The sequence below is a fragment of the Lissotriton vulgaris genome, chromosome 9 (assembly GCF_964263255.1).
Source record: "Lissotriton vulgaris chromosome 9, aLisVul1.2, whole genome shotgun sequence".
NCBI classification, from domain to species: domain Eukaryota; kingdom Metazoa; phylum Chordata; class Amphibia; order Caudata; family Salamandridae; genus Lissotriton; species Lissotriton vulgaris.
The window spans coordinates 595,497,230-595,519,527 of NC_141697.1; the positions used below are offsets into that span (position 1 = coordinate 595,497,230).

The 22,298-nt window shown below is 44.8% G+C and overlaps 2 protein-coding genes across 3 annotated transcripts in view; both read right to left on the bottom strand.

Annotated features, from left to right (window-relative positions):
• The window catches only part of GANAB (glucosidase II alpha subunit), a 300,835-nt gene that overhangs the window by 201,598 nt on the left and 76,939 nt on the right, over nucleotides 1-22,298 (bottom strand). The window contains exon 6 of one of the 2 annotated variants that reach the window (XM_086938195.1): nucleotides 2,240-2,305. The exons of the other annotated variant lie outside the window; for it this stretch is intronic. Within the exon in view, the coding sequence (XP_086794321.1) occupies nucleotides 2,240-2,305 (66 nt within the window). The remainder of the gene's footprint in view (nucleotides 1-2,239; nucleotides 2,306-22,298) is intronic. 2 annotated transcript variants of the gene reach the window in all.
• LOC147691919 (uncharacterized) lies at nucleotides 14,789-18,573 on the bottom strand. Its single transcript, XM_086937340.1, has 2 exons — nucleotides 17,991-18,573; nucleotides 14,789-17,929 (listed from the first exon to the last, which is right to left on the bottom strand). Exon 2 carries the CDS (start codon nucleotides 15,926-15,928, stop codon nucleotides 14,789-14,791), a length of 1,140 nt encoding a protein of 379 aa, XP_086793466.1. The 5' UTR covers nucleotides 15,929-17,929; nucleotides 17,991-18,573.

The following is a 22,298-nucleotide window of genomic DNA, read 5'->3' on the forward strand; positions in this document are numbered from 1 at the left end:
AACGGTCCTTCATGTTTATGACTAGAGGACTTGTGAGCACAGAAGTTAGTCTGTAACCTACCTCATCATCCAATAAAGTACTAGTAATTCCGAGCACCTCCATATTCCCTTTTCATAACAGCAGCGCTAAACCAATAACCTCAAACCATCCCTGACACTCAATATATGCTGTTCACAGTAACAGACTAATAACTTCATAACTAACACCAGAACTCGATGATAGTTCAACACAATGCCTTCTGAGCCATCACAAATACTCACACACTCGAAGTAAGGACCGACCAATGGCTTAACAGCTGTAGAAAACATTAAACAGCTCCTCACTCCTTCCTATTAATTACCAATGTTTGGCAGCTGATGTAATAATATAAACACCCTAGGGAGAAACCTACTTTTTTTCTTTTTCTGTCCTTCTCACTATGCTACAATTGGGTTGCTGCTTCCAATCTACACCACCTGTGTTTTAAACTGGGCTAAATGGTGGGCTCAAAGTAGACATGTATTATTACCTGATAGAAATACAGACCATACAGAATATAGATCCACATTTACAATATGAATGAAACATTAACCCACTAAAAACAGGCTACATAATTGCCCAAGTATGGTTCCTAGGCAACTGTAATTAGAAAAAAAGAGACTATATAGGTACCAATAGACCAATTGCTAAGTTAACCTGCTATTTATTAATTTAGGAGAAATTGATTACCAGAGGTCTGTGTAATTAATTGAAGGATTTATTTGTATTACAGATACCTTCCAAACTTAAAAAGCCAAGAAAGAAAAAACTTGTTAGGAACGGTGATAACATAGCAGGTGTACGCAAGTCCTTCATTTCGGGTGCTTCTCAGATACTCAAATCAAGGAAACTATCTGTTGCCTTACTCAGACTAACACCTGCTAAAAAAATAATACCCTTTAGCTAAAATGCATTCAAACGTATCTCCTCCCTTGGGGTACAACTTGACCCGCCTTAGAACTGAACTTTAGACCATTACCTTCTCAACTTCAGAACACAGCAGGATGCTTATGGTGAATGAATGTAAACTTTGAGAAAGCTCCCTCGCTTTGTTTCTAGATAATACACTGGAAGTAGTACTCTGGGCTCTCGTCAAAGACCCTTTGCTCTCAACTAGGATATAAACAGTTTTTCCACATTTTATCATCCTTTTTAAACAAGTACAAGCAGCGTTTTTACATAATTATTTTAATGCTCTAAAAACAATTGTGTTTTCTGGCCTTCACTTAGAAAGGGTTGAATGTAATTACTAATCTACTGAAAAGCTTCGACCAAGAAATTTACCATCTCTGCTGGTGCGCATACCTCCAAATATTAGGGAAATTGGTACTCCGAAGCAGTGGTAAACTTTGTGGATCTCACAACAGATCTATACTGTATAAGAGCAAAAGCCAATTACCAGACCGCCCACCTTGCTGCACAAAGGCACACTAAGCATGATTCAGTCAAAATGATCGGTTGCAGTCGCCATTTTCCGGGGGCATTCAATGCTAATTTTGATACACAGATTCCATGCCCAGAAAGAAAATAAAAATAAATAAAAATGTTAAAAAAGCACAACAGTGAACAGTTAAGTTACAACCACTGAAAAAAGATATTAAACTAAACAAAGATATGAATCTTCAAAAAAAAAATCTAATACGGAGAGTGCTAAAAAAATGAAGGAACTTCACAACTTAGAAAGAGCATCTCAAAAGACTTGCCAAGCCTACAATAATTTGTATTGAAAATAATTTACTTGATAACCATCTGGGGAAAATTGTACTAGGTTTCTGGAGTTTATTTTAAAAATAATCAAAGTAAACGAGGTGAAAACCAAATGTCAAACCTTCAATAATGATTAAAGTTTTCAAAAAAGTGTTACAAGGCCCTTTCGCTTGAAAGAGGAGGTAAATCTAAGCATGTGGAAACACCTTACTGTAGAATTGTTGCCACCATGAACTCAACTGGGTCGAAATTGTGCGTTATCCTCTCCAGTGCCACATAAGCATGGCCCTATCACAACAGCTGAACTTCGCCCAAAATCAGAGTTTTGCAGAAGCCATGAAAAAATAAATCACACCAGCGAGATCATGCATACTACTAAGGAAGGAAGGGGAAGGAGACTATCACTGGAAGCAAAAGCCTTAGAGCAGGGTCCATCGCTGAACAGTGCACAGGGGGTGTGGGTAAGCAGGTGTTTCCTAAAGGAATAGCGAGAAAGGCAGAAAGGGTTGTTACCTAGAAAAAAGGCTCTTCATCTTATCCCACATGCTACCGACTGTGCTACCAACTTTATCCGAGAAACTGGGGGCGGGAAGGAAGGGGCGAGGCGTTCGGGATGCACAGGAAGAACAAAAAACAACAAAAAAAACAGAAAAAGGAGTTTTAGTTTTACTTGTTCCAACAGCAAGAAGACAACAGAGCAGCAAGAGGCTGACAAACCCCCAAGCCCCAAGACGTAACAACTTCGCTTCAGTTGTATCCCTATCCGTTAGGAGTCACTGTTAACAGCAGACCTTGGCTTTCCCCTCACGATAGCAGCACTCCCAGCAGGTGTCACACTATGAGAGCACTTGGCCGTCGATCCCTAGTCCGTTACATCTGCTGCATTTGCTCTTCATAACAGAAGGTGTATGGCTTGAACCTGTATTTGCCATGGGCACTATTTCGAGACATCCCAACTAGAATCAAACTATGCAACTTTCAGATCACTAATCATCCAGTGTTAACACAAGAAATATAGTGTCATCAATAAGCCACCACACCCTCCCCCCAAAAAAATAAAAAAAATGCATTTATAATATTGGCACTTTGGGACCCCTCTCTGTGTAGTTGCACTGCGACTTTAGAAATGCTTATGGGTCCCTTTCTACACCTCATTTCCACTTCTTCAATCAAAGGTGCGCTTGGTTGCAGGAGAAATCATATGTACCCTGTCTCTACTTGAAGTCTGAGAAAAGGCTCAAAGAAAATGGGGAGAGATTAATGGATATCAAGATGCAAAGGAGTATTAGCTTGGTTTCCTTAACCTATGTGGATGTATTACTTCATGAAGATCTAGGCCCCCTGCTAATGCCAAATGAAACATCTAATCCAGGTGTAACCCTTCACCGGTTGACAGTTTTTGGAGTAAGAGCATAAAGGCAGACTTCCAACGTTTACTACCCTCATGTGCATTGCCCTAGCCATGCTGTGCTTCTCCACTGAATTTAAAGGTACTAGTAAAAGTACCATATAATCCTCTTCCACTAACCATAGTCAAATATTGAATGTAACTCAGAGTGCAAGTTGTATAAAATGTAATTGTGTACATATACTGTAGAGATAAATAAGGGTTTTCTAAAGTTCACACAGAGGGGGTGGATCAGCCTAGAACTTTACATATTGCTTTTACAAACCGACATTTTCGATGTTGTGAGCTTTGTAGGCAAGGGTTGGCCAATCACTGGTCGCAGAACCCCGTTTTTACTGCCTAAGCATATTATTCATCCTCTCCACAGACATTGCACCTCAACCTTTTGCTTTCATTCTGGCAGTGAGATCAAGAGCTCCACTTTGTTTTGTCTTGGGTGAAAGAGGTCACACAAGTGCCCTATGATCAGGCCACTTCTTGCAAAAGCAAGAACCACAGCCAAGAACAACTTCAATTGTTCTTTTAACTGACATCTGAAGATCTCAAAACTCTCAATGTAAAGGCAATGTTGCTTATAAGGAATATAAATCTCCTTATCATGACTTTCAATATATTCTTACGCAGTGGGTGGTTTTTTCCTGCATCACTGTGCACTTGTATGTATGCATTCATTTTTTAAGCAAAGCCAGGATTTTGTTTTCTTTTTTGGTTGCAGATAACTGGTCTGCTAAGCAAACCAACAAGTTAATGCCTTGGATTGCATCATCCTTATATGGGGGGAATTAAGTGCACTATTCTTTGAGGGTAACTGCTACGATTTGGATTTGTCTGGATCACCTTCAAGACCTGTGGTCTGGATAGGTGTCAGCCCAAAGACAGAGGTTTACCTGGACTCCGAGAAGTCTATATAGTTATACCAGACACAGATAAACTCCACACATACAATCGCTCCAGGATAATTATGTGTTTTTAGTTTTATTTTGATTTGCTCATGCAGGTTGTAATAATAGGCCAGTGTTGAACTCACAAAGTCAGCGTTGGACTTGTGTAACTAGGCAAAAGTACTCTTGGAACTCTTAAATGCACACTTGTGTCGAAGTGAAATGCGAAGTGTGAACGAGACCAGAGACTCGTCACAGTAGCGCTGGATTGCACTGTGTCAGCAGAAGAACATGTGAGCATAAATTAAGCAATTACACTGGGATGTAGCTGGAGGGTGTAGTATTGGGTGACAGGCGTGCTTCTGAAAAAACAGACAGCGCTACACTGCAATTCTATAAAGAGACTGATACAGATAATGATGAACCAACACATATGGATATCTTGCACACCAAAGAAAATGTAAAAGTAGTGGTCTAAGGAAAAAATCCTTTTTGCCCCATTTTGATTACTAGCTGTTAGTTTTTTTGACTAAGAGTGCACTGAGGCCTGCTAACCAGACCTCAGTGCCAGTGTTCTAACCCCTTACCAGGTGTAAGTCAAATTGGCTATCCCCATTTGGTAAGTACTGACTTACTGTAGGAAGCAGGCTCTGTATATACTATAACAAAGTAGGGTACAGTGTGCACAGTCATGTGGATCCCAAAAGGTAGGCAGAGGTAAAAGTAGGTAGCACCTTATTCTCTATTTGTGGTAGTGTGGTGAGCAGTAAGGCTTTATCAGAGGGTAGTGTTAAGCATTTATTGTATACACTCCGGCAAGAAATGATGTCACCTAGTCAAAGACTGAACTCAGATCAATTTGTTTGTATAAAAATATTTCGTTTTATTTTATTTTCTAGAACTAAGCCAGCCATGGTACAGGTAAGTGTAATAATACTTTGCAAGAATATTGCAGGTAAATACAGTTTGAATGCAGTAGAATGCAATTGGATTGGTTACAGGCAAGTCACTTGTTCAACAATTGGAATTACTTTCCAGTTACAATTGAGATTAACTTTTAAGTTATTTTTCTACTCCGTGTGATGTGTCTAGATATCGCACTGGAACATTTCCTAGAATAAAAGGTAAGAAAATCAGTTTTTGTACTTATGCAGTTTCTTAAGGTTTCATAGAAACAAACCCCACACTTAGAACAATGTTCACAAGAGAGCAGTGTGAAGACTAAGGGCAAACCACGGAGGAGAACACACAAAGGTAGAACCCTTCCCCGCTCACCTTTCTCCCTGTCCCCTTCTTTGTTTTCAGGGTATGCGAATGGGACACTGGTCCTTTAATTTTCCAGCTGCCCCGCGTCACATGACTAAGTTAGGTGACTACTCCGTCAAAGAGGACGGCACTGAGGGAGACGGGCGTTCGTTTGGCGGAGTGAAGAACGAGAACCAAGACGAGAGCCAAAGACCAGACCCAAAGAGGAAGATCCGCGCGTACAGACCTTCGTCATTTCACCGGAGCTGAGAAGAAGCGTTTCAACGGCCAGTGAACCCGGTCCAGAAGCAGGAGCACGACACCTGGAAGTCGAGGAAAGAGACAGGGGAGATGCCGGACCCCATCTGGCAACATCAGCACTTCAGCCCCGGCCAAGGAGGGTCGTGGCTTAGCAAGGTACGGGGACGCCTTGAGGCAGTGTGGAGTCGTACCGGGGGGACGAAAATAACAGGGAGGGCAGGGTGCGTGGGGTGAAGACAAACCGCTCCGCTACCCTTAGAGGATACCCTGCGTTTGTTGCAATCTCCGCACTGGTGATGGTTTTTGTGTGTTCATTCCCAACAACCCCCCACTTTTTACTTGATATTATAAACAACCCGACAATACCCCTGACTGGGTGTTTCTTTTTTTGTCTTTTCCTCTCCCCTTCATCGGGTTGCCACGAAATTTTCCATCACGCCTGCAAGCAAAGGAAGACGATGAAGTCTTTTCATAATAGACTAAAGGACATTGAAAGAGACGATCTGGCCTACAACTCCCATAAACCCTTGTTTTCAGTGAACCCAATAAACCAGTCTTTACTTCACCTTCCCTGTATATCTTGGTCTGCTTCTCCACTACGGGACAAGCAGTCAATGCAGTCCTGTGGGAGAAAGGAAAATGCTACTTACCAGTATGCATCTGTTCTTGGCATTTAGAGCTGCAGAGTTGTACACTTAGCATTAGATCGCCACCTGGTGTTGGGTTCGGATGATTGCAGGTTGTCTTCTTGGAAGAAGTCTTTGTAGTCACGAGACAGGCGATTCCTCCCTTGGACAATACTGCGCATGGGCATCGGCTCCATCCTTAGATTGTTTTTCGCCATGATGGGAAATTATGGAGTTAGTAAAAGTAAAGGAAAAAAAGGATGTCCATGCTTGTGGATCTTAGTAAGATGAAAACCTGGAATGGATACAAGTCCCGGGGAGGCGGGAGGGCGTGTACAACTCTGCAGCTCTACATGCCAAGAACAGATGCATACTGGTAAGTAGCATTTTCCGTTCGAGGCCTATGAGCTGCAAATTGTACACTTAGCATTGATTGTGCAGCAGAGTCTCCCCCTAGCAGTGGTCACCTGTATCCGTTGCAGTAGCTTGAAAGAGTTTTAAGGACAGCCTGGCCTACTGCAGCTTGCTGCTTGGCTTGAACATCAACACAATAGTGTTTAGTGAAGGTATGTGGTGTAGACCATGTTGCTGCCTTGCATATGTCCTCTAGGGGTATGTTTCCTAAGAAAGCCATAGAGGCTCCTACTTTGCGAGTGGAGTGCGCTCTAGGAGGAACTGTTAATGTACGTTTAGCTTTAATATAGCATATTTGTATACACCTTACAATCCACCTTGCAATCCCACCTTTAGAGAGATGGGGTTGCCTTTGTGTGGAGGAGAGAAAGATACAAACAGTTGTTTTGTCTTTCGAAAGGATTTAGTTCTATCCATATAGTATAAAAGAGCCCTTTTAACATCTAATGTGTGTAAAGCCCTTTCCACTACAGAGTCTGGGTTTTGGAAAAACACAGGTAACTCTACGTACGGATTGATTTAGGTGAAAAGGAGTGATGACCTTTGGAAGAAATTTTGGATTAGATCTAAAAACCACTTTGTTAGGATGTATTTGAAAAAATGGTTCTTGTATAGTGAAAGCTTGTATCTCACTTACTCTTCTGAGAGAGGTAATGGCAACAAGGAAAGCTGTTTTCCATGTTAGGAATTGCAGTTCACATTTATGTAGAGGCTCGAAAGGGGGCCCCATGAGTCTTGTAAGGTCAATATGTAGGTTCCACACAGTAGAAGGTGGCAACCTGGGTGGGATTATTCTATTCAATCCTCACATGAATATTTTGATTGCAGGTACTCTGAAGAGAGACAGATGTTGCCTGTTTTGCAAATAGGCTGCAATTGCTGCTGGGTGCAGGTGTAAGGAAGAATATGCCAAATTAGACCTTTGTAGATGTAAAAGGTAACAAATGATATTTTGGATGGAAGCATCCAGGGGATCGATGTGATTATTTTTGCAATATATTGCGAATCTTTTCCATTTAGCGGCATAACACGCTCTGGTAGTGGGTTTCCTAGCCTCTTTAATGATGTTCATACAGTCTGGTGGTCGGTTTAGATAACCAAACTTTAAGACTTCAGGAGCCAGATCGCCAAATTCAGTTGGTTTGGCTCTGGGTGTCTGATTTCTCCATGGTTCTGTGTTAACGGGGAGGGTGTGAACTGTAGCTTTTGACGTGGAAAGAGAGAGAGATCTAGTAGTGTGGTTAACCACGGTTGGCGTGCCATGTGGGAGCTACTAGAATCAATGTGAGAGACTGTTGTCTGAGCTTGCGCACTACTAATGGAATTAGTGGGAGAGGTGGAAAATCTTACGAAAATCTGCCTGACCAGTTCATCCATATCGCATTCCCTTCGGACAGTGGGTGTGGAAACCTGGCGGCGAAGGCTGGGCATTTTGCATTTTCGTGGGTGGCAAACAGATCTATGTGTGGGTGCCCCCACCTTTGGAAGAATGGTTGAAGAACTTGTGGATCTAGTTCCCATTTGTGAATCTGTTGTGACTGCCGAATTAACAGATCTGCTATCTGATTGTGAACTCCTGGAAGGTGTTCCGCTAACAGATGTATGTTTTGAGGAATGGCCCATCTCCAAATGTTCTGTGCAAGCTGGGACAGTTGCAGAGAGTGTGTCCCCCCTGTTTTTGTATATAGTAAATGGCTGTCATATTGTCCGTCCGGATTAGGACAGCTTTGTTTTGTACTTGAAGTTGAAAAGTCTTGCGTGCTAAGAATATTGCCAGCAGCTCTAGATGGTTGATATGGAACAGTTTTTGTTGATTGTTCCATTGACCCTGAGTTGTGTGATGTAAGATGGGCTCCCCATCCAAAGAGGGATGCGTCTGTTGTGATCACTACTTGTGGAACAGGCTCGAGGAAAGGCCGCCCCTTTGTCAAGTTTTTGGTGTTCCACCACTGCAGAGAGCGATGCGTGCGGCTGTCGACCAACACCAGGTCTTTTAATTTACCTTGAGCTTGGTTCCACTGTTGTACTAGGCACTCTTGTAATGGACCCATTTGCAATCTTGCGTGTGGCACTATGAAGATGCAAGATGCCATCATGCCGATTAGTCTTATGAACACCCTGGCTTGCAGAGACTGTTGGTGTTGAAAAGTGGCGACTAAGGCTTGAATGCTCTGTATCCTGGCTGGACTGGGATACGCTAGGGTTGTAGACTTGTTTAATGTAGCTCCAGATACTGATGTACATGCGAAGGCTGCAAGTGTGACTTGCTGTAGTTTATTGTAAACCCTAAGTCGTGCAACGTTTGAATTGTCTGATGTGTGTGTTGGACACACTGATTGAATGACTTGGCTTTTATGAGCTGCTACCACTGCTAGGCACTTTGTGAATACTCGTGGTGCCGTTGTCACTCCGAAAGGAAGGACTTTGAAGGATAAGTTACCTACCTGTAATCCTAGATCTCTTCCAGGGGTATCCTCATCAAAGAGAAAAAACAACTTTCAGAGGAGGGTCAAAGGGAGTGTGTTTATAGACCATCCAAGTTCAAACCCCTACTGAGACTTTAAAGAACAATGAAAAACTTGAAGGTCTGAAGTTACGCTAAGTCCTATAGGTTCTCACTGAAAAAACTGCAAACTGACCATGCCCTGAACCAGCCCCCAAGTGGTCAAGAGACACTAAGGATTTAATGAAAGTCTTATCAGCCCACCCTCATGGCGGAGCCTCGTAATTTAGGACGTCTAGAACCAGGCTGGTGTGTCCGTGCCCAGATGTATCGGCTGGATATCACACAGCTATGGTTCAAAGAATGAAAGTGTCCTTGCCACTGGCGGTGCTGATACAGTGCAGTGCAGTGAAAATGAAGTGAGTGATGTTAAAATGACTATCAAGGCAAAAGAAAAATCCTTTAATTGGTATTCGCCTGGACGTCACATTAAAAAGGGTGAAAAACAGTGTGACAAAATCACTGTCTACTTTGCTAGATGGTTAATAAGGCCAACATGTACTACTCCAACCCGGGGCCATGGTGGCCTCCAGCACCCTGAGGGTATCACCAACCACCGATGGGACTACCACCAATGGGCCAACAAATCCCTAATTATCCACTCAATCCAAATCTCTACTTTGACCAGTCTTTTTTATGGCAGGGCCAAGGCAGGAGCTGCGGACGGAGAAGAGTCCAACAGTCGGTGAATTGGGCACCGGAGACCACAAACAACAGAGGAGGCCAAACCTAGATGAGAACAGTGATCTCGTGGTTAATCTTAGTACTCGAATACTTACACCAGTAGAGACGTCAGTCCTAAATAAAGGATTGGGATTTGTTCCGACTAACGAAGGAGACCCCTTCAATCTGAGGTGTGAACTGGAATCCTTTTATAGGAAGATCCGTCTACATTTCTTTTTCAAAACCAGCAATGATAACATCAACTTGGAGGATCCATAGGACCGCAATACAGGTTTAAGACCCAAATCTACATACACGCCACTCAACCACCAAGTGCCTGCCAGGGTTATTGCTTTTGAGCAAGCGGTTACCCATGATATCATGAGCAAATCATCTGGTACGCCGAGCACACAAGAGAGCGTTCAATAACAATCGTGAAGCACTCATAGAACACAGACGCAGTAAGATACCTACAGATCGGATGACGATGGTGCATACTTTCAGCACCCTATCGAATGGGGTTAAAAAAACAGTGCTGAAACACTGGAAGATCCTCAATACAGCATCTGGGGAAATACCTAGGCCTTTGTTTGCCTATAAAAGAGGGCCAAGTATCAGGGACAGTCTGGTACATACCAGGCCAAGGACCCAGAGAAGAGAAGAGAAACCTTAGCTACTCTGGACACCATCTGAAATACTTCTCCAGTTCGGGGACATTACCCATGTGGCGGATGCACCGTATGTCCCCAGACTCGGAAGACCTTATCAATTGACATCGGAACAGCCAGACCATGGATACTGAACAACCACACCAATTGCAACTCCGAGAAATTGATCTATATGATCACGTGCCCTTGTAATCTGTCATACATTGGACACACCACCAGAAAAGTTAAACTACGCATCAGTGAACACAAGAGCACAATACGTTGCAATAAACAGTCTACCTGCCTAACTAATCACTTTCTAGCGAAAAAACACAAGGCGGATGATTTAAGGTGGGTGGTCCTCGACCAGCCTTTTATCCCTGCACACATCACTGATGTTTCACGTTTTCTTTTTGTTAAAGAACAACGTTGGATTTACAAATTGAAAACTGATGTGACAGGGTTAAATGATAATATTCCATGGGTGTCTATATGACCAGCACACTTACCATCAGGTATTGACCATCACAATCTCTAAAGTTAACGAAACATGGATTATTATTTTTTTTTTTTGGCCTGCTGTTTAAGACACAACCTCCTCTGCATAATCAGATACAGAGCGGGAAATACGACCTACAGCTCTCTGTATAAGACACCTTTCTTTTTCACTTAACTCAGCCAGTATGGCCTCTGGGGTCGACTATGTTATACACGGGGGATGGTTCCATCTACACTTAGTTTACATCAAAAACTCGGGACTGCAATTTATTACACGTGTGTCAACTATTTGACCACGTGACAAACAAGTTTCAAAGTGCTCTAGGCGCATTTGGGCATGCATACACTAGCAGGCATTGTATAGCCACCGCTTTACCTGCGATGTGCAGTGTTTACAAATGGAGATTTGTCTTCAGCGCATGCTTCACATCCAGACGAGTAGCAGCATTGGATGCGCATGCGCACATATCTATTTACGACACACCTCCATATACACTGGGAGTGTTTGTACTTGAGGCGCTCCTTCTGCGCATGCTCCGGTTTTGAGACCACGCTCATTCACGAGTGGTCCACCGGCGCGCTTGCGCATTGGCTACAATGTCCGGCTGTAGATCGGCATGACGTGCATCAGCACACCAGGTGAGCCGAATTTATGTAATTTCCCACCAATGAATGTGGGTATTTAAACGCGCCTCTCGCCTCTCCTCGTTGCCTCCCCTTCGGCTCAGGACTACGCCGAGAGGTACCGATGGAGAGGTGAGTGGTCGCGTCACAGGGCTCCTTGCACCTTTGTTTGGTTGTTTTGTTTCTGGGCCCCTGATAGTTGGGTCTTTTGGCGCCTGTATATTTACACGCTGAAAATATGGTGTTTTCATTTGAAATGGTATCAGTTAATGCCACCGCTTTAGATATATTAATAGTCTACTCCTAGTTTCACTGCAGGTATCAGCAGGTTACCAGCATAGGCTGAAGCATTAAGTGAACTGAGTTATTCGCTTTTTCTTAGTTTTTGTTAAACCTAAACAACATCCCCAGTATGAATAACAAGACATTCATCTTGTTGACATCTCAACGACACCGTGCTGGATTGAACTTTTTTTATTATTAACTTATCCTGTTTGTCAGTAAAACATTTCTTTCCACTTAGCACTCAATGCTATACCTACCTTCTTCTTTATGGCAGAGTGATCATTGTGGGCAATTTACAATCAAGTTTTATGCACATTTTAACACACACCAATGGTTTAAGACACCGATCAGTTTTCGGACTGTGTCTTTTATATGTATTCCTTCTGTGCACAGAGCGGGCCTCATTCTCCGAGCTGTCGCCGGGCGAGGTGAGGCTATACTCCCACACATAGTTGGGTAAGTCCATTTGTTTGTTTAATTTACTAATAGAATTTTTGTGGTTTACCCTTAGGGCAACCGTTATGATTGTACTGGCCGTCAGAGGTATGACCGGCTTAGCTGAGTCTTTTAGGTTTTCACTGTATTATAAAATAGTTGTATCCAGGGTTGATTGCCCTCTTGAATCTATCATGTACATATATATGACAACAAGTTGTTGTGTTTCTCTGTTTTTTGCAGGGATTGCATCCTCTATTATCACACAGCTCAAGAGGATACGGTAGGATGGTCCAATTGACCATATTCACTGTTGACAGACTTATTTTAGTCTTACAGTCCACACTTTTTTTGCACCATAGATTAGAGTGTATCTTTGCAGTAGCACTTATATAGTCGTGGCCCTGAAGAATGCCGGTGTACTTTCACCTAGTGGCAGAAACATGTTGGCCTTATTAACCATCTAGCAAAGTAGACAGTGATTTTGTCACATTGTTTTTCACCCTTTTTAATGTGACGTCCAGGTGAATACCAATTAAAGGATTTTTCTTTTGCCTTGATAGTCATTTTAACATCACTCACTTCATTTTCACTGCACTGCACTGTATCAGCACCGCCAGTGGCAAGGACACTTTCATTCTTTGAACCATAGCTGTGTGATATCCAGCCGATACATCTGGGCACGGACACACCAGCCTGGTTCTAGATCCTAAATGACTAGGCTCCGCCATGAGGGTGGGCTGATAGGACTTTCATTAAATCCTTAGTGTCTCTTGACCACTTGGGGGCTGGTTCAGGGCATGGTCAGTTTCCAGTTTTTTCAGTGAGAACCTATAGGACTTCGCGTAACTTCAGACCTTCAAGTTTTTTATTGTTCTTTATTGTATCCTCAAAGTCATAAGCAATGAATATTCCCGCCCATGTACGGGACCCCGGAAACAATATAAAAATTTATATGTAAAAACACAAATATCCAACACTACATATATGTACGTACATATATTACTTTCTCACACCAATGCAGCCCCAAAAAAAGAGGCTAAACCAATGTAAAAACCTTGTACATGTACTTCAATTATGAAGGAAACAAAACACATTAAATAAAATAACCTTTGAATTTTGTGTTTTAATGAGTAAAACCACTCATCATTCCTGAAAATTGCTCATGAAAGACATTGTTCCTCAAGCTGCATTGAAAAGCAATAACATAGAAAATGAAAGCATTTTCAACCAAAAAACTGGCACTGTGCCTTTAAGGCAGCCCTGGACTCCAGTTAGGTCAGTTGTTCTTTGCATAACCCTGATGTCAGGGCTAAATACAAATATAGAAAACGTAAAGCTCTCATTTACCTGGGGAGGCGGGTGGGTTGCTTATGACTTTGATGAGGATACCCCTGGAAGAGAACTAGGATTACAGGTAAGTAACTTATCCTTCTCTTCCAGGGGATCCTCATCAATAGTCATAAGCACTGAATAGAATAGCAAGCCCAACAACCACCTGCAGGTAAATGAAGTACATCTTCTATCTTATAAGACCCAACATCACAGCCTACACTGGCTGCTAAACAGATTCCGCAAGGAGGCTTGGCCTACTTGGGTATCTGCTCTCGTGTCAGAATCAAGACAATAATGTCTGGTAAATGTATGGACGGACCGCCAGGTCGCCGCCTTACAGATCTCAGACATGGGCACATTATTGAGAAAAGCAGCAGTCGCAGCTCTTCCCCTGGTGGAATGCGCTTTGGGAGAAAACCCCAGGGGTTTTTGTGCTAGTTGATAAGCAAGCTTGATACAAGAAACGATCCACCTAGAAATGGAACGTTTGGAGGCAGCATGGCCTGACCTGATCGATCCATAATTTACGAAAAGATGATCAAAAAAGACGTATCACTTTAGACCTGTCAAGATAGAATTTTAACACCCTTCTCAGGTCTAAGGAATGCAGAGCCCTCTCAGCTGGAGTAGAGGGGTTTGGAAAAAAAGTGGGCAGAGATGGTTTGATTTACATGAAAATCTGACACCACTTTAGGCAGAAAAGATGGATGCGTCCGCAGCACCACCCTATTCAAATGGAACACCGTATAGGGTTCTGATGCACAGAGGGCTTTAATCTCGCTCACTCTGCGAGCTGACGTGATAGCCACCAAAAAAGCCGCTTTCCATGAAAGATGTTGTAAAGTAGCTTTGTGAATGGGTTCAAAAGGAGGACCCATTAACTTTGATAGCACCAGGTTCAACTCCCAGGGTGGAGAAAGAGGACGCACTGGAGGGTATACTTTTTTCAACCCCTGCAGGAAGTCCTTGACAGATGTTAACTGGAAGAAAGAGGTTTGAGAAGGTGACCACCTATAAGCCGTTATGGCCGCTAGGTGCACCTTGATGGAATTAAATTTTAAACCTGCTTTCGCCAGAAACAACAAATAAGGAAGAACTGCTTCTTCTTGACATTTGATTGGATCATGATTATTCTGAATACACCACATATAGAATCTCTTCCACTTGCATGCATACGAATGTCTGGTGGAAGGACGCCTTGCCTCTTTCAGAATGAACATGCAGTCCTCTGGCAAACCTAAATGGCCTTATTGGATGACCTCAGGAGCCATACTGCCAAGCTCAGTGACGGAAGGTTGGGATGGTATAACCTCCCGTTCATCTTGGACAACAGGTCCGGTCTGCATGGTAGCCTCTTGTGAGGAGTCACTGATAGGTGAAGCAGGTCCGTGTACCACCACTGCCTCGGCCAATCGGGAGCAATCAGAATCATTGTTGTGCACGAGTGAGTTAGCTTGCTCACCACCTTCGGAATCAACGGGAGAGGTGGAAAGGTGTACACCAATTCGTTTGACCAGTCGATCAAAAGGGAATTCCCTCTCGAGCCTGGCCGGTGGAACCTGGAGGCGAAGCTTCGGCATTTGGCGTTTTGGTCGTCCGCGAACAGGTCTATGGTGGGACGACCCCAGGATTGAAAAAGTTCCTCTACCACCTCGTCGTGAAGAACCCAGTCTTCTTTGTCGTCGAAATGACGGCTTAGAGCGTCTGCCCTCACGTTTTGTTCTCCTGGAAGGTGAACCGCCGTGACAGACAGCCTGCGAGCCAGAAGCCAATGCCAAATCCTCTGCGCTTCCAATGACAACGGCCGGGAGCGCGTTCCCCCCTGCTTGTTTAAGTAGTACAATGTGGTGGTGTTGTCTGTCTGTACTAACACAGATGCCTCTTGGATTGAGGGGAGGAACGCTTTGAGAGCTAGATGTACTGCTCTCAGCTCCAGCATGTTGATATGGTAAGTACTTTCCTTGTGTGACCACTGACCTTGCACCTGCAGTGGTCCCATGTGCGCTCCCCAGCCCAGAAGGGAGGCGTCCGTGATCAGCATTTGCACAGGAGGAGGTTGATGGAACAGGACTCCCACCTGCATATTCTGAGCTTTTGTCCACCATGGAATAGAAGCTCGAGCTGCTTCTAAGATGATGATGTGATCGTCCCAGCGAGCAGATTGTTGGTCCCATTTGTCCTCCAGATCCTGCTGAAGAGGACGCATTTGAAGTCTGGCATTCGGGACCAGGAAGATGCAAGAGGCCATCGACCCTAGCAGGGAGGCAATCCTGCGCACTTTCTGAACCTTGTCGCGAAGAATCAGCTGACACTTCTGGGTGATTGATGATTGTCTCTCCTCCGAAGGAAACACATTTCCTGCTTCGGAGTCTAGCATAGCTCCAAGAAAATTGATCCTCTGAGTGGGCTGAATGACTGACTTTCCGAAGTAGACATGGAGCCCTAGCCTCTGGCAGAGCTGTATACAAGTCTGGAATTGCTTCCTTACGCTGACTGGGGAAGGACCTTTCACCAGCCAATCGTCTAACTATGGGTACACGAAGACCCCTCTGCGTCGAAGAGCAGCTGCCAACAATGCCACACACTTTGTGAACACCCGAGGAGCCGACTTCAACCCAAATGGTAGGACTTTGAACTGATAGTGGGAGGTCCCCACCCTGAACCGAAGAAATCTTCTGTGACTGGGGTGTATTGGAACATGAAAATAAGCATCTTGAAGATCCAGTGAACACATCCAATCCCCTTCCTGAGATGTGGATATATTTGGTGAAGCGCCAACATGCGAAATCTCTCCTTTCTGACGTGCAGATTCAGCGTTCGCAAGTCCAGAATGGGTCTGTATTCTGCCTTTTGTCCTTTTTTCTTGACCAGAAAATAACGGGAGTACACCCCTTTTCCCCTCTGAGCGACTGGTACTCTCTCGATAGCTGACTTTGAGTAGAGTGGTGACTCCCTTTGCAGCAGGTGCAGCTGATGATTCGATGTTGACATCGGGGGAACCGGTGGAGGCAGATGATTGAAACGAAGACAGTACCCATTCTGAAGCGTAGACAACACCCATCTGTCTTTTGTGATGCTTTGCCACTCTTTCAAATGATTTGCCAGGCTTCCCCCCACTGGAGTGGTCCACGGCGCTGGGGGAAGAAACGACTCATTGTTTGGATTGAGTCTTGCCGGTGTTGTTACCTTGGCGTTGATTACTTCCTCCCTTGTAATTACGCTTCCCTTTGTACTGGGACTTTTGCTGCCCCCTGCTGATCTTGGCTCTTTTGCCAGTTCGGGGTTTGAACCCGCTGCTTTGCCGAGCCCTTGTTAAAGGAGCAAAATTTTCTCTTTAACTCCTTCTCAAGACCCACCGCCTTGAGGGTCTCCAGCTCTGCCTACATGCGCTGCATCTCTTCGTCCGCACTTGTGCCGAACAACGATGCGCCTGAAAAAGGTAAGTTCAATATACGCGCTTGGGCTTCTGGTTTCAAAGCCGTAAGTCACAACCATGACGACCTCCTCGCCGTTACCCCATGAGCATATCCATGAGCTGCTAGGGTAGCCCCATCCGCTGCAGCGCTTATCACCTGGTTGGAGACTTGACTACCTTCCAGGAGGATTTCCTCAAAATCCTTACGATCCTCTGCCGGGAGTTTTTCCACAAAACGCTGCAGAGAATCCCACAGGGATCGGTCATACGCCCCAAAAGGGCTTCCACATTGGAGACTTTGAGAAAAGCCGCTGATGTATTGCAGACCAGTCTTCCGCACGAGTCTTGTATCTTACTGTCCTTATCCGGAGGAACAGTGGAGGATGAGGCGACTGCACTGGACTTGTTCGCCGCTGCAATAATCACGGAGTCCGGGGGAGGATCAGCTCTGAGGAATAGCGGGTCGTCCTCTGGAGATTTGTACTTTTTAAGAATCCTCGACGGAGCAGCCTTGGTCGTCGCTGGGGTTAAGAAAATGTCCATAACAGGCTCTGTAATCCCCGGAACCAAAGGCAGAAGAGGTTTGGGCACAGACCTATGTTGCAGCGTTTCAAAAATTATTGGAGGTCTTGACCTGCGGAGCTTTTAAGGTAACTCCCAGTTTAAGAGCACCCCTACCAAGTATGTCTTGAAACGTGAAGATATCATCAATCGGTGATACCCTCATTGAAGGAGAATCTGTTAGGGTAGGAGAGTAGTTTCTGTGAGAGCGGGTAGAGGAAGAAGTAGTAGAAGGAGTTCTTCGCTCGCTCCTTGATCTTGACCTACGCCTGCTGGTTCACACCCTGGAGCGTGACCTTTCCCTCTGCAGAACTGGGGATCGTGATCTTCCTCCCTGTTGAACTGGAGAGCGTGATCTTTCTCTCTGGCGAACTGGAGAGCGTGATCATTCTCTCTGGTGAACTGGAGAGCGTGATCTTTCTCTCTGGTGAACTGGAGAGCGTGATCTCTCTCTCTGGCGTACTGGAGAGCGTGATCTTCCTCTTTGTCTCACCGGAGAGCGTGACCGTTCTCTAGGCCTAGAGAGCGGTTGCTGCATCAGATACGCTGTTTATTTGTCTTTAGCCCGGTGATGAAGTGGCCTATTCCATCTTGGTGAAAGCCTGATAGTAGGCGACTTTGGTACTTAATCTTGTACTGGGGAGTGTGAATGAGGCGTTGCATCCCTTTGAGAATGCCTGGATTCCTCGCTGGCCGACTTATAAATAATCAAATCCGGGCCAGAGTCTGAACCTGAGCCAGCCGCAGATCTGGAGCGACTGCGAGGATCTCTCTGCTCTGGAGACCTCTTCCCCTTGGCAGCGTGACGGACACTCACTTGCGAGCCCTGGTCATCCTCTGCAGCTGAAGCGGATCCAGAAGACCTCAGAGACCACTGCGCCACTGGTTGATGCTGAACCACTGGAGTTCCATGCCTCGACTTCAGAAGAGGTGAAGTCCATGAAGGATTTTCCACCGTCAAATCTTGTTCCTCTCTCGACGGCGAGTCTCCTACCGACACTTACAAATGCCTCGACGTCGAGCGGTGTGACGCCGACAGAGGGTCCTTTGACGACGATGAGTGCCTCGACATCGAATGGATCGTCGACTGAGATATTCTCTACGCCGATCGCCCATGACCTGGCGACGACGGAGGATGCCTCGACGTCGATAGCTTCTTCGGCGTCGATCGCCGATGACCTGGCGATGACGGAGGATGCTTCGACGTCAATCGCCGATGACCTGGCGACGACGGAGCATGCCTCGACCTCGATCGCCGATGACTATGCGACGACGGAGGCTTCGACGTCGAAGACTCTCCCCGAGTCTTCGACGACGGAGGTCTCGACGTTGAGCCGCCCTGCTTCAACGGTGACCTCTCTCTCGACGCTGAACATTGCCCGGTTGACGGCAGCGGAGATTTGTCTTTCGACGCTGAAGACCTCACCTTCTTAGTCGTTGGAGACCTCGACGCCGAAGGAGAGCAGGTCGGGACTTTCTTCGACGTCGAGCGCTTCTTAAGTCTCTTTGGAGACCTATCTCTCTCAGAAAATCCATAAATCCTGCTTCTTTCTCTGTCCTTGATAGTTCTGGTTGACAAGGACTGGCAGTGGACACAAGTTGCTACCTCATGAGAGTCAGGTAGACAGCGAATACACACTGGATGTGTATCTGACCAAGCCTTCTTATGCCCACAGGCAGGGCAGGTGTCAAAGAGAGCCTTAGGCATTTTGACAAAACATTAACCTTTTTTTGAGCCCAAAAAAGGTAGAACTATCTCTCTAGGGTAAAAAACCTGTCGAGTGAAATCCAAAAATTGAAGAAAACACCAAATATTTCTGAGAAAGTCAAAAAAAGGTGGGAGCTGTTAACCAGGGTCCTGACAGAAGGAGCCGGAAAGAACAACTGACCTAACTGTCACCCCTGAGGCATGATGGGAAGCCTGGAGTCCAGGGCTGCCTTAAAGGCACAGTGCCAGTTTTTTGGTTGAAAATGCTTTCATTTTCTATGTTATTGCTTTTCAATGCTGCTTGAGGCTAACAATGTCTTTTATGAGCAATTTTCAGGAATGACGAGTGGTTTTACGCATTAAAACACAAAATTCAAAGGTTATTTGATTTAATGTGCTCTTTGTTTCCTTCATAATTGCAGTACATGTACAAGGTTTTTACATTGGTTTAGCCTCTTTTTTGGGGCTGCATCGGTGTGAGAAAAATAATATATGTACGTACATATATGTAGTGTTGGATATATGTTTTTTACATATATATTTTTATATTGTTTCCGGGATCCTGCACAAGGACGGGAATATTCAGTGCTTATGACTATTGATGAGGATCCCCTGGAAGAGAACTGATAGTGTTCTCCTTCCAGTACAAACCTTAGATACTTTCTGGGAGCAGGATGTATGGGGATATGGAAGTTGGCGTCCTTTAAATCTAGTGTTGTAAGAAGTCGCCTTGTTGCAGGGGTGGAAGTACTTGTTGTAGAGTGATCATATGAAAATTATCTGATTGTATGTAATGGTTGAGGGGCCGGAGATCAAGAATTGGCCTTAGTGTTCCGTCCTTCTTGGGAATTAGAAAGTACAGCGAGTAAACCCCTGTTTCTTGTTCTTCTAAAGGGACTATTTGAATAGCATCTTTTTGTAGAAGTGATTGAAATTCCTGTTGAAGCAGAGTCAGATGGTCTGTAGACATTGGACGCTGCCTGGGAGGTATGGTTGGAGGGGTTGCTGTAAGTTCTAGGCAGTAGCCATGGTGGATAATCTGTCTTACCCACTGGTCTGTTGTAATGGAGTTCCAGACAGGCAGGAACTGTGTTAATCTGCCCCCTACAGGAGTGGAATGCTGTGGGGGGAGCAGAGGGAAGTCACTCTTTTGTGGCGGAAGAGGATTGATTGCTATTGTTACCGCGACCTCTTCTTTTGTTATTATTGCCTCTGTATCCTCCTCTAAAGTATCCCTTGGGTGGAATGCTGTGGGGGGAGCAGAGGGAAGTCACTCTTTTGTGGCGGAAGAGGATTGATTGCTATTGTTACCGCGACCTCTTCTTTTGTTATTATTGCCTCTGTATCCTCCTCTAAAGTATCCCTTGTTAGAGGATGTTTGTGATTTGAAAGATGTTGTAGTGTCTGCTCCAGTTTGTTTGGAGCCTCCCCTGTAGAAGGAGCGACGAAAGGAGCCTCTAGCTGGTGTGGACTGTAAAGCTCCTTTAGGTGTCTGTATCTTTCTTCATTCTTTCCAGTGTAGCGTCTACTTCTGGGCCAAATAATTGGTTCCGATTAAATGGTTGGTTTAAAATGGTGGTTTGCACTTCTTGTTTAAACCCTGAAATGGGTAACCACGCATGTCTCCTAAGTAGAACACGGGTATTTACAGCTCTAGATGCTGTGTGTGTGACATCTAGTGCACATTTTATTGAGGCATTGGATATTAGCTTGCCTTCTTGTATAAGGTCATTTGCTTGATCTTTGTACTGATCTGGTAGGTGCTCAAGTAGTTTGTCTAATTGATCATAATGAGCCCTATCGTAACGACAGATGAGGGTTTGTGTATTTGCTATACGCCAAATGTTTGTAGCTTGTGCAGCTATTCTCTTACCCGATGCAGCAATTACTTTTGATTCTTTGTCAGGTGGGGGTGCTTCACCAGAAGTTTGAGAACTTGCCCTTTTTCTAGCATTGGACACAACTAATGAGTCTAGCGGTAGGTGTCCTTTAATGTAGACTGGATCTGTGGGTGCCGGTCAATATTTTTTCTCAATTCTAGGGTTTAATATTCTAGTGCGTACAGGGTCTTTAAATACCTCTGGGACGTGTTTGATGACCCCCTTAATCATGGGAAGAATTTGAGCAGACCCCTGAGACTGCTTAAAGGTATCTAGGAGAAAATCCTCCTCAATGTCATCCGAAAGCATAGGGACTCCATGGTAAACAGCAGCTCTGTTTAACAGATGATCAAAACCAATGGTATCTTCTGGAGGGGAAGGTTTTGATGGGTATGACTGCGTTCAGGAATGTCAGGCACATTTTGTGGGTTTGTAAAGTCCCATATAGGCACATTTTTGGGTTTGGAAAGTCCCATATACCCTCATCTACATGGTATGAACCAGATTCTTCAATGTCCTTCTCTCCACCCAAATTGTATTCATCATCATTCTGCTGTGGGGAATGAGATGATAATGGAGAATGTACAGGAGAGATTTGAGGTGATATTTGAGTAGGAACAGGAGAAGAAGGAAGAGGAGGTATAGGAGAGGAAGGGTGCATAGGGGATGTTGCACAGTCCTTTTTCTTGGCAGGAACCACAGGTGTGGGTGGTGCATCTGCTGGTCTCTTTTTGTGAGGTGTAGCACCTACATGACCTGTCTTTGGGTCGATGTAGATTTTCTTTAGTCGAGGATCTGGTCGAAAAAGCTCCTCCTCCTCTACAACCTTCTTGGGCGTCGATTTTTTTGGTTCCAGGGGAGGCTGTCGTGTGTCTTTAGCCTTGGGAGGTGTTATAACGTCCTGTTGCATAGTTTTCGGTGCCGAAGGTGTCGTTTTCGGCTTTGTAGGCATGTTCGAGGATTTGGGCACCTCGCAATCAGGCTTTGTGTTCTTCGGCTCCGAAGATGTAGAAGTGGACGGCTTCGGAGCAGGTGCATCTTTCGGTTTCGGTACGTTTTTATGTTTCGGTGCTGGTACTATTTTAGGCTTGGTGCCGAAGGGTCTTTTGGCTTCGGCGCCGAGGCATCTTTATTTTTCGGTGCCGATTGAAGAGGCTTGCTCGGTGTCAAGGCACTAGAAGGC